At 40.2% G+C, this 13,946-nt stretch overlaps 1 protein-coding gene across 4 annotated transcripts in view; it reads left to right on the top strand.

Moving 5' to 3' along the window:
* Positions 1-13,946, top strand: part of MYH11 (myosin heavy chain 11) — a 55,108-nt gene that overhangs the window by 30,777 nt on the left and 10,385 nt on the right. For all 4 annotated transcript variants that reach the window (XM_019008250.2, XM_015642835.3, XM_015642834.3 and 1 more), the window contains 24 exons: positions 1-99; positions 931-1,074; positions 2,469-2,564; positions 2,975-3,093; positions 3,246-3,398; positions 3,563-3,736; positions 3,907-4,080; positions 4,511-4,625; positions 5,241-5,434; positions 5,593-5,714; positions 5,826-5,895; positions 6,039-6,199; positions 7,030-7,138; positions 8,069-8,200; positions 8,476-8,682; positions 9,078-9,215; positions 9,858-9,981; positions 10,422-10,593; positions 11,179-11,391; positions 11,507-11,651; positions 11,759-11,965; positions 12,793-12,897; positions 13,000-13,152; positions 13,572-13,820. In XM_019008250.2, coding sequence (XP_018863795.1) covers positions 1-99; positions 931-1,074; positions 2,469-2,564; positions 2,975-3,093; positions 3,246-3,398; positions 3,563-3,736; positions 3,907-4,080; positions 4,511-4,625; positions 5,241-5,434; positions 5,593-5,714; positions 5,826-5,895; positions 6,039-6,199; positions 7,030-7,138; positions 8,069-8,200; positions 8,476-8,682; positions 9,078-9,215; positions 9,858-9,981; positions 10,422-10,593; positions 11,179-11,391; positions 11,507-11,651; positions 11,759-11,965; positions 12,793-12,897; positions 13,000-13,152; positions 13,572-13,820 — 3,575 coding nt within the window. The remainder of the gene's footprint in view (positions 100-930; positions 1,075-2,468; positions 2,565-2,974; positions 3,094-3,245; positions 3,399-3,562; positions 3,737-3,906; positions 4,081-4,510; positions 4,626-5,240; positions 5,435-5,592; positions 5,715-5,825; positions 5,896-6,038; positions 6,200-7,029; positions 7,139-8,068; positions 8,201-8,475; positions 8,683-9,077; positions 9,216-9,857; positions 9,982-10,421; positions 10,594-11,178; positions 11,392-11,506; positions 11,652-11,758; positions 11,966-12,792; positions 12,898-12,999; positions 13,153-13,571; positions 13,821-13,946) is intronic.

The raw sequence follows: 13,946 nt of genomic DNA, 5'->3' as shown, positions 1-13,946 counted from the left end.
ATTTGCTTGAAAAATCCCGTGCAATTCGTCAGGCTAAAGATGAAAGAACATTTCACATCTTTTACTATTTGATTGCTGGAGCTTCTGAACAAATGAGAAGTAAGTTCCTTACTAATGTTTCATCTCATTGAATAGTCTGAGCAATGCCTTGCCTAAGTATTTATCTTAATTTCTGTAATTACATGTTGTTCAATCCTTAGTACAAATAAACAACCATAGAAATAGCTATGTGTTTTAGCTATAGAAAACAATTTTCTCAAGTGAATTATAAGAAAGCATAAATTCACGTCCACTTGTTTAAGTCAGGTTGTTTGCAGTTTACAGGATATTTTAATTTACAGGAGATGTAAACCCATTCAGACCCCATCTTGAATAGTATCAAGAAAATAAACTGGGAAGAAGAGTTATTACTCTTCTTTACGCAAAAGAAATTGGGGTTTCCAACAAGAAAATCAGTTCATTGTTTTAAAATAAATCAAGATGATGTCTTTGCCACAGCATATTTCACACTGTGAAAGCCACAGCTTCAGATGTATTGGTACATCATGGTTCAAATAAGACTTATTTCCCTAAAACACTCATTGCTAAAGAATGTATAAAGCAATTGGTAGCTCTGTATTTCCCCTGGCTTTTTATGTTCCTTACCTATGGCCTGTTGTAGGCCATAGAACAGGGTTGCATAGTCTGTTAATGTGGCCCACTTTGGTTGTTACTATGCTCCATTCTTATTGTGGGCTATGAATCTTATTACCCTCAAGCTTGCTAAATAGTTATTTTGAAAATATTTGGCAAAACCCTAAACTCCTCATATAAACAGAATCTTCCTTTGCTGAAAATGTTGGGGTTTTTTTCTGTTGTTCCTCAGGAGAATTCATAAACCAAGAGCATTAAGTAGATGCACTTAAATAAATCTTATCTTCTTCTTTTTAGATGACTTGTTGCTGGAAGGCTTCAACAATTACACCTTTCTATCTAGTGGCTACGTGCCTATTCCTTCTCAACAGGATGATGAAATGTTCCAGGAGACCTTGGAAGCCATGAAAATTATGGGCTTTACTGATGAGGAACAGACAGGTGAGAATTGTTATCAACACTGTATTCAATATATACATCTGCAAGCGACACTACACAGAGATGCAAATGCAGAGGTTAATTTTGTCCAGAAAATTCATTTTGCAAAGCTAATTTGTGTTTATGAAAGGGAATAGTTCTCATTGGACCCCCCTACATATCCAAAAAGAGATTACCGAGTCTAAGCCAGCTCTATCAACAGTAATGACCATTTAAAGACATTTTTCAGAACTTTTCAACTAGCATGAAAATGTTGCAAAAGAATCTGATTTATTTTTGAAAGAAACGGAACAAGCTCAAATAGCTTATATGTGCTATGAAATATGAATATGTGCTATGTGCTCATAGCACTGATTCAGAGAAAAGAGAAATAAAAACAAAGAGCATGAAACAACAGCTAAACCGTTTTGAAAATGTGGGCGGAGACATCCACCTGTGCAGCTTTTACCTCTCAGTGTTGCTGGGAGTGTGCCGGGGCCTTGGATGCAAATTGCCACATCCCAAGTGACACCTGGTGGCAAAAGCAGCGTCCTCCCATTGCCTGAGCCTTGGAGCAGCCGCAGCAGCAGCAGAGCACATCCCTCACCTGCATCAGTGACCGAGGGATGCTGAGCAAAGCCCCAGCCTTGGCCGGTGTGGATGGATGGCTCTGCTCTCCTGCCAGTACTGCATTCCCCACTGCAGCAACAGGAGCTGCTTTTACTCTCTGAACCCCTCCAATTTCATGCTCTAAAATAGAAGCTCATTAGTACAGTATTCTTCTACTGTGTAAATTTACAGACAAACAATTAGAACTCCCCAGATTGATACAACCTTGTCTGTAACATATCAGTAGATTTTACTACCCAAGATTAGGTGCCACCACATTTATGTATATTTTAGCAATCAAACATTAATAAATACATTTTCTGTATTTTGACACTAATCCTTTAAAGATATGTATACATTTGATTTTAGTTGTGCAACTAAATATCCACATGTCCCTGAATAACTGGACATTCAGAAGTGCCACATGTTTTTCAAGCTGCTGGTAATTCAGATATATTTTTTATTTTAAAGACAGAAATACTGTTGAGTGACTGAGCAGAAAAGATGCTACAGGCACTGTGAGTGGGAGACAAATTCCTGACATGTGGGGTTGTGCCTGGGGAGCCATCAGCATAACTTAGGTGCTGGTGTTCTCAGACTGGCCCATTTGCTCCACTGCACAAATTGTGGAGATTTTTGCTCAGTCAACTCTCAAACTCCTGCAGTTTATGGCACAGTCCTTTAAAACAAACTTTACTCTTTCCAGAGAGGTACAGACAATCATAGTAAATAGAATGTTATTGCAGAGAACAGAGTTTTCAAAACGTAGCCATTCTGTTCCTCATCTATTTTACCTTTGTCTCTTACAGCTATACTGAGGGTCGTTTCATCTGTCCTGCAACTGGGAAATATTGTCTTCAAGAAGGAGAGGAACACTGATCAAGCTTCTATGCCAGATGATACTGGTATGATTTTCCACTTCAAAATTTAGTTAACATTAAGAAATCAATAAAACAGCAACTGAATAAGCACTCTTTATCAATATTTTTTTATTTCATTGCTATTATCTATGTAGCTCTCAGGCTTTGAAATACTAAACCATGCTTAAAATCAATTATCATTACCTTTTCTAGTAATAAGTTTAATTACAATTACCTTTTCTAGTAATCTTGAATTCATAAATTGATGAATGGTGAATTTGTTGCTTGGATCACATATGTTACTTTTACAGCAAGTGTCATCTCTTGTATGTACAATAGAGAGCTTTTAAGGAAGATAAATAATTCTGCATACTTGCTGAGCTACCCATATTCACACTTACTGGCCAGCTAAGAGGCAATTCCGTCTGAAATAAAATCTCACTCTTTTATTCTAGCTGCACAAAAAGTGTGCCACCTGATGGGGATTAATGTGACAGATTTCACAAGATCTATTCTGACCCCAAGGATCAAGGTCGGCCGAGACGTTGTGCAGAAGGCTCAGACCAAAGAGCAGGTACCACATGCACTCTGCTCGGCTCTCCTGAAGCTATTCTCACTTTTCCTATTTCTTACATCTACTCTAAAGGGAAATGTCCATTTTCTGTCTCATTTCTACAGTTAAGTGGGTTTCTTCTTTCACTTACAATCTCCTCTTACCTTTTCCAGGCAGACTTTGCCATAGAAGCTTTGGCCAAGGCAAAATTTGAACGTCTTTTCCGTTGGATCCTGGCTCGCGTGAACAAAGCTCTTGATAAAACAAAAAGACAAGGAGCTTCTTTCTTGGGGATCCTTGATATTGCTGGATTTGAGATTTTTGAGGTATGTACTGTGGGACACCAGCTGATTAAACTCATATAGATCCTTACATCTTAATTATTTTAGTATGCAAAAAACCACAAAATAGCAAATACCATCTTGTCATTGAAGTTCATTCTCAAAGGTCTCTTTCTCACATTACAAATTCACTTCTTTTCTCTTCACAGATCAATTCCTTTGAGCAGCTGTGCATCAACTACACTAATGAGAAACTTCAGCAGCTTTTCAACCACACCATGTTTATACTGGAGCAAGAGGAATACCAACGAGAGGGCATTGAATGGAATTTCATTGACTTTGGCCTTGACCTGCAGCCTTGCATTGAGCTGATTGAAAGACCAGTAAGATTCTGTCTCTGTAGTGGGGTACCACAGGGGTATTAGTGATGTGTCAGTGCAGCCAGAGATCCTTTATTTCCTGGAAGGATCTGTAACCTCAGGGGTGAGGAAGGTGATGCTCTGTCTTTGCCTCTGCTTGTGATGATTCTGATCTGACACCACTCCCATTGCAGACCAACCCGCCTGGTGTCCTGGCTCTGCTGGATGAAGAGTGCTGGTTCCCCAAGGCTACTGACACATCCTTTGTGGAGAAACTAATTCAAGAACAAGGCAACCATCCCAAATTCCAGAAGCCCAAGCAACTCAAGGATAAAACAGAGTTCTGTATAATGCACTACGCAGGAAAGGTACTGGACAGATTGAGCTATTTTGACTTCGGGAACTTTGATTATTTGATACCCAGAGAATCAAAGAGAAACATTCTGGTACCTGCATTGATGAGATGTGGCTTTAATTACAAAATGTGTTTATTAAGTGCTTTAATTACACAACACATGAAATAAGATTTGCAAATCATGGTTGTGCTAAGTTCACAAGCAAACAAAAATTACCATCAGTGAGGTTATTGAAAATCCAATTAATCTGGATTCTTTTCTACCAAGAAGACTTTTTACAGACATTAGTACATGTGCAAATACTCAACTCTCAACCCTAGAAACCTTTGCACATTATTTGTCTGATTTTGTGTTAATACAGTGCCCTGTACTGTATTATCTGGACTCTCCAGATTTCTTACCAAGAACAAATTTTTGATGTAGCACTCACTGTTCCCTGCAGGTTACCTACAATGCAACTGCCTGGCTGACAAAGAACATGGATCCACTAAACGACAATGTGACCTCTCTGCTGAACCAGTCTTCAGACAAATTTGTAGCAGACCTTTGGAAGGATGGTATGAATCACAACTCTAAATCAGTGATGGGGTTTAAAGGGAGAAACTCCTACCAGAACTTTTTGACAGCCATCCCTTGCTGGCAGCACACAAGTGTGAATGTGATAAGCATAGAAGAGACTAAAGTTAGACATAAGAATAATGTGTTCTAAAGACATCATTAATGAACAACTTCATTAGAGAGTTTTAAGCAATATCAAAAAACTTCCTTAATATTATTCAACAACAGATTAAAAATTATTCTTTACAGTGTGAAAATGTTGCTGAATATGTAAAATTGTAGATCTCATTTAATACAGCTTATTGTTAGGTTTTATGAAGCCTCTCATGTAACTTCTGTGGAGTTCTGTTTAATTCATGGGCATAATAAAATATATTCTGGGTATTCAGTTGCTTCATTCTGTCACTACTTAACAAATTCCACATTTTCATCTTTGACAGAAGTAGACTATTTACCCAGAAGGGCTTCTAGTACATTTGTCAGAATGCTTCTATTGCATAGAAAATATACCTGTCCTAAAGAGGCGAGCTGCAGTGTAACAGTGCCAGTGATGGGTGTGATGTGAGGCGAGGATAGTTTATATAAACTGTTCTATTCTTTCTTTTTTATTTCAGTGGATCGTATAGTTGGGCTGGACCAAATGGCCAAGATGAGTGAAAGCTCACTCCCCAGTGCTTCAAAAACCAAGAAAGGCATGTTCCGTACCGTTGGACAACTCTATAAGGAGCAGCTGACCAAACTGATGACCACCCTAAGGAATACCAATCCCAACTTTGTCCGCTGCATCATTCCAAATCATGAAAAAAGGGTAAATTTCAGATGCTCGGTTTTCAGACTCCTGGCTCATTACTCCTGCTGAGCTGCTCACTGCACGTGGCAGAGCTGAACGATGCCTTCAGACATAGATATGTGGATGGTAACATTTTTGTAAATTTGTGCTGAAAATACCTTCTGTCCTCTTTTCAGTCTGGCAAACTTGATGCCCATTTAGTGCTGGAGCAGTTGCGCTGCAATGGTGTCTTGGAAGGGATCCGTATCTGCCGGCAGGGATTCCCCAACAGGATCGTCTTCCAGGAGTTCCGCCAGCGGTACGAGCCCCTCAGCCCCAGCTCTGGGTTTAGCAGTGCTGTAACACCTGCCTGTCTGTGCAAAACCACCCAGAGTGTCTCAGCCTCCCTAACATAAGCATCTCTTGGCAGATACGAAATTCTCGCTGCAAACGCCATTCCTAAAGGATTCATGGATGGGAAGCAGGCTTGCATACTCATGGTGAGGAAAGCATTTTTGATCCTATTGATAATCAGGCCTATACTTCTTATATAAAAGCATTGAGACTGAACAGAAATGAGAAGTGTTTTTTAGTACCCTAAACCTCAGCATTGGAGTTAACAGATATCCCTGTTTTCCCCCAGATCAAAGCACTAGAGCTTGATCCCAACTTGTACAGAATTGGACAGAGTAAAATCTTCTTCAGAACTGGTGTTCTGGCTCACCTGGAAGAAGAGAGAGACCTGAAGATCACAGATGTTATTATCACCTTCCAAGCTATGTCCCGAGGCTACCTAGCAAGAAAGTAAGAATAGGTGTTAACAAATAGAATGTTTTCTGCAGCAGAATACCTGCAGGGACCTTTAGTGTTCCATATAACAAACTGAAGATACTGAGACATTTCATTATTATTTATATTGCATTAGAACTCGTGTCCAATGAAGGCTTCACTTCCAGCCCAGAAAAGGTTGATTACTGTAATTAGAGGGAAGCAGTTGCACTGTGAGGCTGCTCACAGCCTCTGTACAATAAGCTGAGACAATGACCCATCATTTAAACATTTATGTGTTTGTACCAGCAGGAAAAGGAGCATCCTAAGCCATGACTGGAGTCTTGTGCACTACAAGTAGCAGCACCCCTGGCATCTATAAAACATAAAGTAATTCCTTCCACAGCTTCAGTGGAAGCACTGATCATCTAGCATGATCTCAGTTAATGCACACCACAAAACTATCAACAATAATACCTTTATTTTCTTGCATACTTTCACAAGGCTTTCAAATTGTCAGACAAAGAAATATGTTTCAAGAATGATAATCAGTGCAACATCTGAGTCCCTGTGTACCTTGGAAAGATGTTCACACCAAGAACTAGATCTATACATCTGTGCCTACCCATGGAGTGCAAACATTCAAAAACCAAAAATAAAATACCAGACAGCTAACCAGAGTTATCACCCTTCCTCAGGAAAGCACAGGCACTGTTAAAGCAACCAAAAGGATTTGAAACAGCCTCCCCAAACCACGTGGCTCATCAGCAGATGCTCATGCCAGAGTTTCTTTGCTTAATGTGTGTACCTTGCAAGCACTTTCTATTCTCAGACTGAACCAATTTGCTTTATGTTTTTAATCACAGAGCCTTTGCCAAGAGACAGCAACAGCTGACTGCAATGAAGGTTATCCAAAGAAATTGTGCTGCCTACCTGAAACTGAGGAACTGGCAGTGGTGGAGACTGTTTACTAAAGTGAGTGACTGCTATCAGTCAATCTCTCCTCAGTTTTCCAAAAAAAATTAAATGCACATGATACCAAGGTACATCTTGTCAGGCACACTCCTTGTTCCAAAGCCCATTGCAGCTGGTGGCAAGAGCCTCATTAGTTTCACAAAACTTAGGGTTAGAGATACTCTGAATAGTTCTATAATGCCATTAACATTAAAGGTTGTTCTTGAGAAGAAAACAATCTAGTTGAGCAGAAATTCATAAAAGATTTTGGATGCTTGGAGATTTTTTTAATTGCCACAAAATGAAATAATTTCACAGGGGTGGATAATGAGAATACAGAGTAAAAGTGAATTTTCTGTTTTATCATCCATTCTGTTTCTATTCATGATATCATTCTGTTTCTTTTTATCATCCAGAGTGATATATCTATGGAGAACAAGTAGCTTGGGAATTCCTAACTGGGACACTAAACATCTTCCTGCTGGGCACTCATGTAAATTAAGTCTATTTTCCTATTAAAGAGGCTCAGGTGTTTCAAGAACGGCCTTCAGTTTGGCTTCGGAAAACTTTTCCTACCTGGGTTGATAGCAATCTCCTCTGCAACCAGAAACAGGCAGTAACACACACACCTGTGTGTGCACATTGCCCTTCTATGCAGATGGAACTTTTGTACATTATCAAGGGATGAAAATAGGCCTGGAGACATTTCAAAAGTGGCACTATCAGAGGTAGAGGTGCTCACAAGCCCCAGGAATTAACACAGGGACAGCCAAGAGCAACACTGCTGGGGCTTGGGGCTTTAAAGATGTTCCCATCAAGCTTGGCTGGACAGTATCTGTCCAGTCTTGAGCAATGACAGCACTACCATTCGTGCCAGTCAGTCCTTTAAGCACCATCAGCAACACAAATACTGACAGGAAACATTCTTAAAAAAAATCTTTCCATTTCCAGGTGAAGCCACTGCTGCAAGTCACCCGCCAAGAGGAAGAAATGCAGGCCAAGGATGAAGAACTACAAAAAACTAAGGAAAGACAACAAAAAGCAGAGAGTGAATTGAAGGAGCTGGAACTGAAACACTCACAGGTGATTTACAGCTCTGAGCCTCTGGGAAACACTAGCTGTTCTTTTACCACGTCTTGAAGCTGTTATAATAAAGGTGTCTCTCTCCTTTGCACTCATGATTGTCCTCATAGCAATGGTCCAGAGCAGGTCAGTGCAGACACGCTCCCAGTCACTCCAGTAAAGGCCCAACATCCACACATGTGTAGTGGAGCTGCCTCCCTGTACTCCAGAAATATCCAGTTAAACAAACAATTTGCACTCCAAGCCTTAACTTGCTCTCCATTCTATTTGTGCAGCTTGTTGAAGAGAAGAACCTCCTGGCAGAGCAGCTTCAGGCAGAAACTGAGCTGTATGCTGAGGCTGAGGAGATGAGAGTCCGTTTAGCAGCTAAGAAACAAGAGCTGGAAGAGATCCTGCATGAGATGGAAGCCAGAATTGAGGAGGAGGAGGAGCGCAGCCAGCAGCTGCAGGCAGAGAAGAAAAAGATGCAACAACAAATGCTGGTAAGGAGGGATAAGTGACAAGTACAGACAATAACTTGGATAACAAGTTATAACAATAACTTGAGACACAACAGAGACTGGAAAACATCAGATCCTAGGACAGTTCTTGCTGCACAATCCTCTGTAGGATATATGTCTGTGCTACTGAAGGAAGGACAATCAATTGATGCACTTTCCTCCAGGGTTCTCTTCTTCCCCATCTCAATCCTATTCTCTCTAAAACATTCTTTTAAAAAATCTTTCCTTCTACATTGTAAAGGATTACAGATTGTCTAGCTTAATAAAAGAAACAAGGTTTACAACATACAGTAATAAACATTAAGCATTTCTTAAGAATTATATAAGTAGTATTTTATTTCCAGAATTCATGTTTTGTGGCCTTCTTTTTCCTAAAGGACCTTGAGGAACAGCTGGAAGAAGAAGAGGCTGCAAGGCAGAAACTGCAACTTGAAAAAGTCGCAGCAGATAGCAAGATAAAGAAAATGGAAGATGATATTCTAATAATGGAAGACCAGAATAATAAGCTAAGCAAGGTGAGTGTTCTGGGTCCACTTTCTTACTCTGAAAGTAGTGAAAGTTGAGAGAACTAGTCTCTTCCACTAGAACAACAGGAATACTCTTGATGGTCTAATTTCATGGACGTAGTTACACCAGGCCATCAGTCCAGCCTCTATCAAATGCATTTCTGATAATTTTTCTGTGCTCATTCAAACAATTGAAAATTGTGTAAAACTATTGTGTTTGAGACCTGCATAACAACAATATCTTCAAGCAAAATATTTACAGCAGTCAAGGACAATCGGTGGAAGACATGTCTTCTTGTCCAAGAGCAGACTAAATAATTCTCTGGGTTTTCAACTAATTCCAACCAAACTTTATGATTAAAACTGGAAGTAAGAATGTCTTCCAGTACTTTCCAAAAGGGAATGCTCCTGTGAACTGGGCCCTGTACTTAGCAGCCATCAGAGAGAGCACAAGATTCTAAGAGCAGCAGCTTAGAGAACATGGAAGTCATAGACAGTGCTCCAAAGCTCATCTGTAACTGAAAAATTGAAATGTATCACCACAATCTCAAGAAATACAGCATAAAAGGACAGTTTTGGTTGGCAAAGAGTTGGTTTATGATCATCAGTGACAGACATGTTTGCTAACAGAAGTATTTTATTTTTCTTAAGGAAAGAAAACAACTTGAGGAAAGAATAAGTGATCTAACAACAAATCTTGCAGAAGAAGAAGAAAAAGCCAAAAATCTTACAAAGCTCAAGAACAAACATGAATCTATGATTTCTGAACTTGAAGGTAACAGGAACAATAATTTATTGTGGGTTTTGTAGAATTTCTTCTTTTTCCTTGGCACAGAACAAAAAAACCTAAACAGAATCTGGAGAGAACTTTTTAAAAATCTGTGGGGTATCTCCAAATTTTTTGTGCTGAAGACAGTTTGGTGCTAATCACCAAATCCTCATGGTGCCAAACAATAGAACCTTTTTATTTGTTACATATAAAAGAGTAGAGGGAAAAATGAGAGGAAAAAATGCTTATGTTGTAAGAAAGATAAAGAAATTATTATTTAGGATGGATAGAAATAAGGCATTGCATGTTGCTCCAAAAACACAGTGACTTGTAGTCAAATGCATGGCCACACTGGAGGCCAGAACCATTTTTTGCCTAAGTTTGAGATCAGATTAAGGACTCCTGGCTTTACCACAGTCTGGTGACCAAAATCCCTCCTTTTTCAGTGCGGCTGAAGAAGGAAGAGAAGAGCAGACAAGAACTGGACAAAGTTAAGAGGAAGCTGGAAGGAGAGGCAAATGATCTACACGAGCAGATTGCAGAGCTCCAGGCACAAATTGCTGACCTGAAGGCACAACTGGCCAAGAAGGAGGAAGAGCTGCAGGCTGCTCTGGCCAGGTACTCCCTCCTGGGTCTGCACACGGTGGAAAGCCCAGGCTGGAACATATCTTGTCCCTTCCCAGACACTGAGAACCTCCAGCCATGAATCACATCTCTCAGTTCATTCCTTCCATGTGATTCCCCATTTTCCAAATGTCCTTTTGTGAAAAATAATTATGCTATTACTTGTCCATAGAAAAATAATCTATTTTATTAAATTACCTTCAGGTACCAATGAAAACTCCTCTTCCCATAGGCAAGGGCAGTCTTGTCAAGTATGATGAAATGTAATAATCATAGGCAACAGGGAAAAATTAATTAAGAGTCTGACCTGAGATTCCACTCCAGAATCTCAGTGGATTTTCTGTATGAATTTTAGAGGGAAAACACTGAACCAAAACTTGCTGAATCAACTAATCAGGATCTCCAGATATTGCATCCAGCTAAAGTACAGCTGTTTGATCTTTTTTGCATCAGTCTTTCCTTTCTTTGGCACTTTCCTGCACAGAACTTATAAATCTTTAGTGTATACTGACTTCCTCAAAGTGAAATCATTATTACTTTTTTTTAATTTCTAAAATGAAACGCTCTTTTTTCAAAAAGGCTTGAAGATGAAACTACTCAGAAGAACAACGCCCTCAAGAAGATCCGAGAATTGGAATCTGTAATTTCTGATCTCCAGGAAGACTTGGAGTCTGAAAAAGCTGCAAGAAACAAAGCAGAGAAGCAGAAGAGAGACCTCGGGGAAGAGCTGGAGGCTCTCAAGACAGAGCTGGAGGATACTTTGGATACCACAGCCACCCAGCAGGAGCTCAGGTATGGAGATGGAGCACAAGGGGAATGTCACCAAGCTCAGTACAGCACTGCCCACTGGCACTGCAGTGGGGCTGGAGTGCTCCTTGCTGCTCCACTGACGTGTGTCACCTTGCAGAGCAAAGCGTGAGCAGGAGGTCACAGTGCTCAAGAGAGCTCTGGAGGAGGAGACTCGAACTCATGAAGCCCAGGTCCAGGAGATGAGGCAAAAGCACACTCAGGCTGTGGAGGAGCTCACAGAGCAGCTGGAACAATTTAAACGGGTAAACAGAAATCCACCTCATTGAAAACTGGATAAATAATAATGAAAACTAGATAACACCATTTCCTCCTATAAATCACCTTTATTCATTTCTTCACATGCTTGTAGGCTAAAGCAAACTTGGATAAGACCAAACAGTCACTGGAAAAAGACAATGCTGATCTGGCTAATGAAGTCAGGAGCCTGAATCAGGCCAAACAAGATGTGGAGCACAAGAAGAAGAAGCTGGAAGTACAGCTGCAGGATTTACAGTCCAAATACACTGAGGGAGAGCGTGTTCGGACAGAACTCAATGAAAAAGTCCATAAATTACAGGTAGGAAGGAGTTTGATGCTTTGCTGTGACACCATGGGACTGGGAAGTCCATTTTATACTGTTCTGTGAGGGTGTATCTGGAGGAATTACGGCCCTGCAGCCAAAACACTCATTTTTTTGTCATCTTAAACTCCTACCTCAATTATCACCCAATTAATCAACTACAACCACTCCATCTCATGGAACTGGGACCTTTTAGTCTCACTACCCCTCTGTACATGTTGCAGTCTGAAATGCCATCACTGGTTCAGTGACCATGATGCAGATCTGGCAGTTTCTTTCTGTTTGTTCATTTTTGGCTGGTGGGGATGACTGACAGGTATGTGGCTTTTGGAAATGCATTAGACAGCTATTAAACACACATGCTCAGAAAAGATGACAATGAAAGGAGAATGCTCACTTATCTACAGTTTAAGAAATAATTAAAGGTAATTTTAAATGGTTCTTTGGTAGATATTCAATGTCCAGATATACTAACCAAGCTTACAGTTACATGTTGTTCATAGCTGCAATAAGATTTGCTTTATTATTTTAAGCTGGTGGATAAGTAAAAAAATATAATCAAATGCATCAACTTCTGTCAAACTTGGGAAGAGGAAAGAAAATCCATCAAAAATCCCCATTCTCCTTTGCAATTCATTGCAGGGAAAATACTATTATTGCTTTATGAATATGACTAGGTTTTGATATAGAGTAATAAATACTGTGGTAAACTAGATAAAAATGGCATTAGATAAGATTTCAGACAAATCCAAGGAAACTAAAGTTTAAGGAAGATTTTGAAGGTTTGCAAAATAACTGAGTTTATTCTCTGTGGCATCTCACAGGTGGAGGTTGAAAATGTCACCGGTTTGCTCAATGAAGCAGAAAGCAAAAATATCAAATTGACCAAAGATGTTGCAACCTTAGGATCTCAGCTACAGGATACGCAGGTAAACTTGCATCCAAGATCAGCTCACCTACAATATTCATAAAATACACAATAAAAGGACCTAAACTAATGACTGTCTTGCCAATTGATGTGGTGACTGTAGGAGCTGCTTCAGGAAGAAACGCGGCAGAAGCTGAACGTGTCCACCAAGCTCCGCCAGTTGGAGGATGAAAAGAACAGCTTGCAGGAACAGTTGGATGAAGAAGTAGAAGCAAAACAAAATCTGGAGAGACATATTTCAACACTGACAATACAGGTATCAGTGCCATAGTTAAATCATTAGCTCCATCACTGTGTTGGCAATTCCAGAGGATCTGTGGAATTATCCTGGCACAGCACATGGACCTTCAGGGAATTTGTGCTGTTAGCCCAGATGGCACCAGCAGTGCTCCACAATGGAGGCAGCAGTCTCCCTTGTCCCTTAAAGTGCCCCCCTTAGGACAGATACGAGTGCAAGGGAGCTCCACACACAGTCCTGCATACAAGGCCTGTTTGTGCATCCTAGGTCTGTGCTCTGCCCCATTTTATGATGGCTGGGTGATGGGTAACTATAGCTTCACACAGGTCAAACTAGGAAAGCTCCAGGTCTTAGCTGTCTCATGGCCAAGTTTTTGTCTCTCTGCCAAGTTTTGTTGTCACAGCTACAAAGATTTGTCCTCTGAATTCAAATTTCAGCTCTCTGACTCTAAGAAGAAAATACAGGAATTTACCACCACAGTAGAATTCATGGAAGAAGGCAAAAAGAAACTTCAGAAGGAAATTGAAAGTCTCACACAACAGTTTGAAGAAAAGGCTGCTTCTTATGACAAACTGGAAAAAACCAAGAACAGACTCCAGCAGGAGCTGGATGACCTGGTGGTGGACTTAGACAACCAGCGTCAACTGGTCTCCAACCTGGAGAAGAAACAGAAGAAGTTTGATCAGGTATGGATTTTAGATTCTCCCTTGCTGTGTTATCGCCTGTCTGAAACTCACAGAGGGTCCACTGGGACAAGGGGACAAAAAAGTGAACTAAAGTTTAGTTATACAGGAAGTGTTAATTTTGTATTT

Source organism: Parus major, chromosome 14 (genome assembly GCF_001522545.3).
Source record: "Parus major isolate Abel chromosome 14, Parus_major1.1, whole genome shotgun sequence".
Taxonomy (NCBI): domain Eukaryota; kingdom Metazoa; phylum Chordata; class Aves; order Passeriformes; family Paridae; genus Parus; species Parus major.
This window is presented reverse-complemented; position numbering and strand designations above follow the sequence as displayed.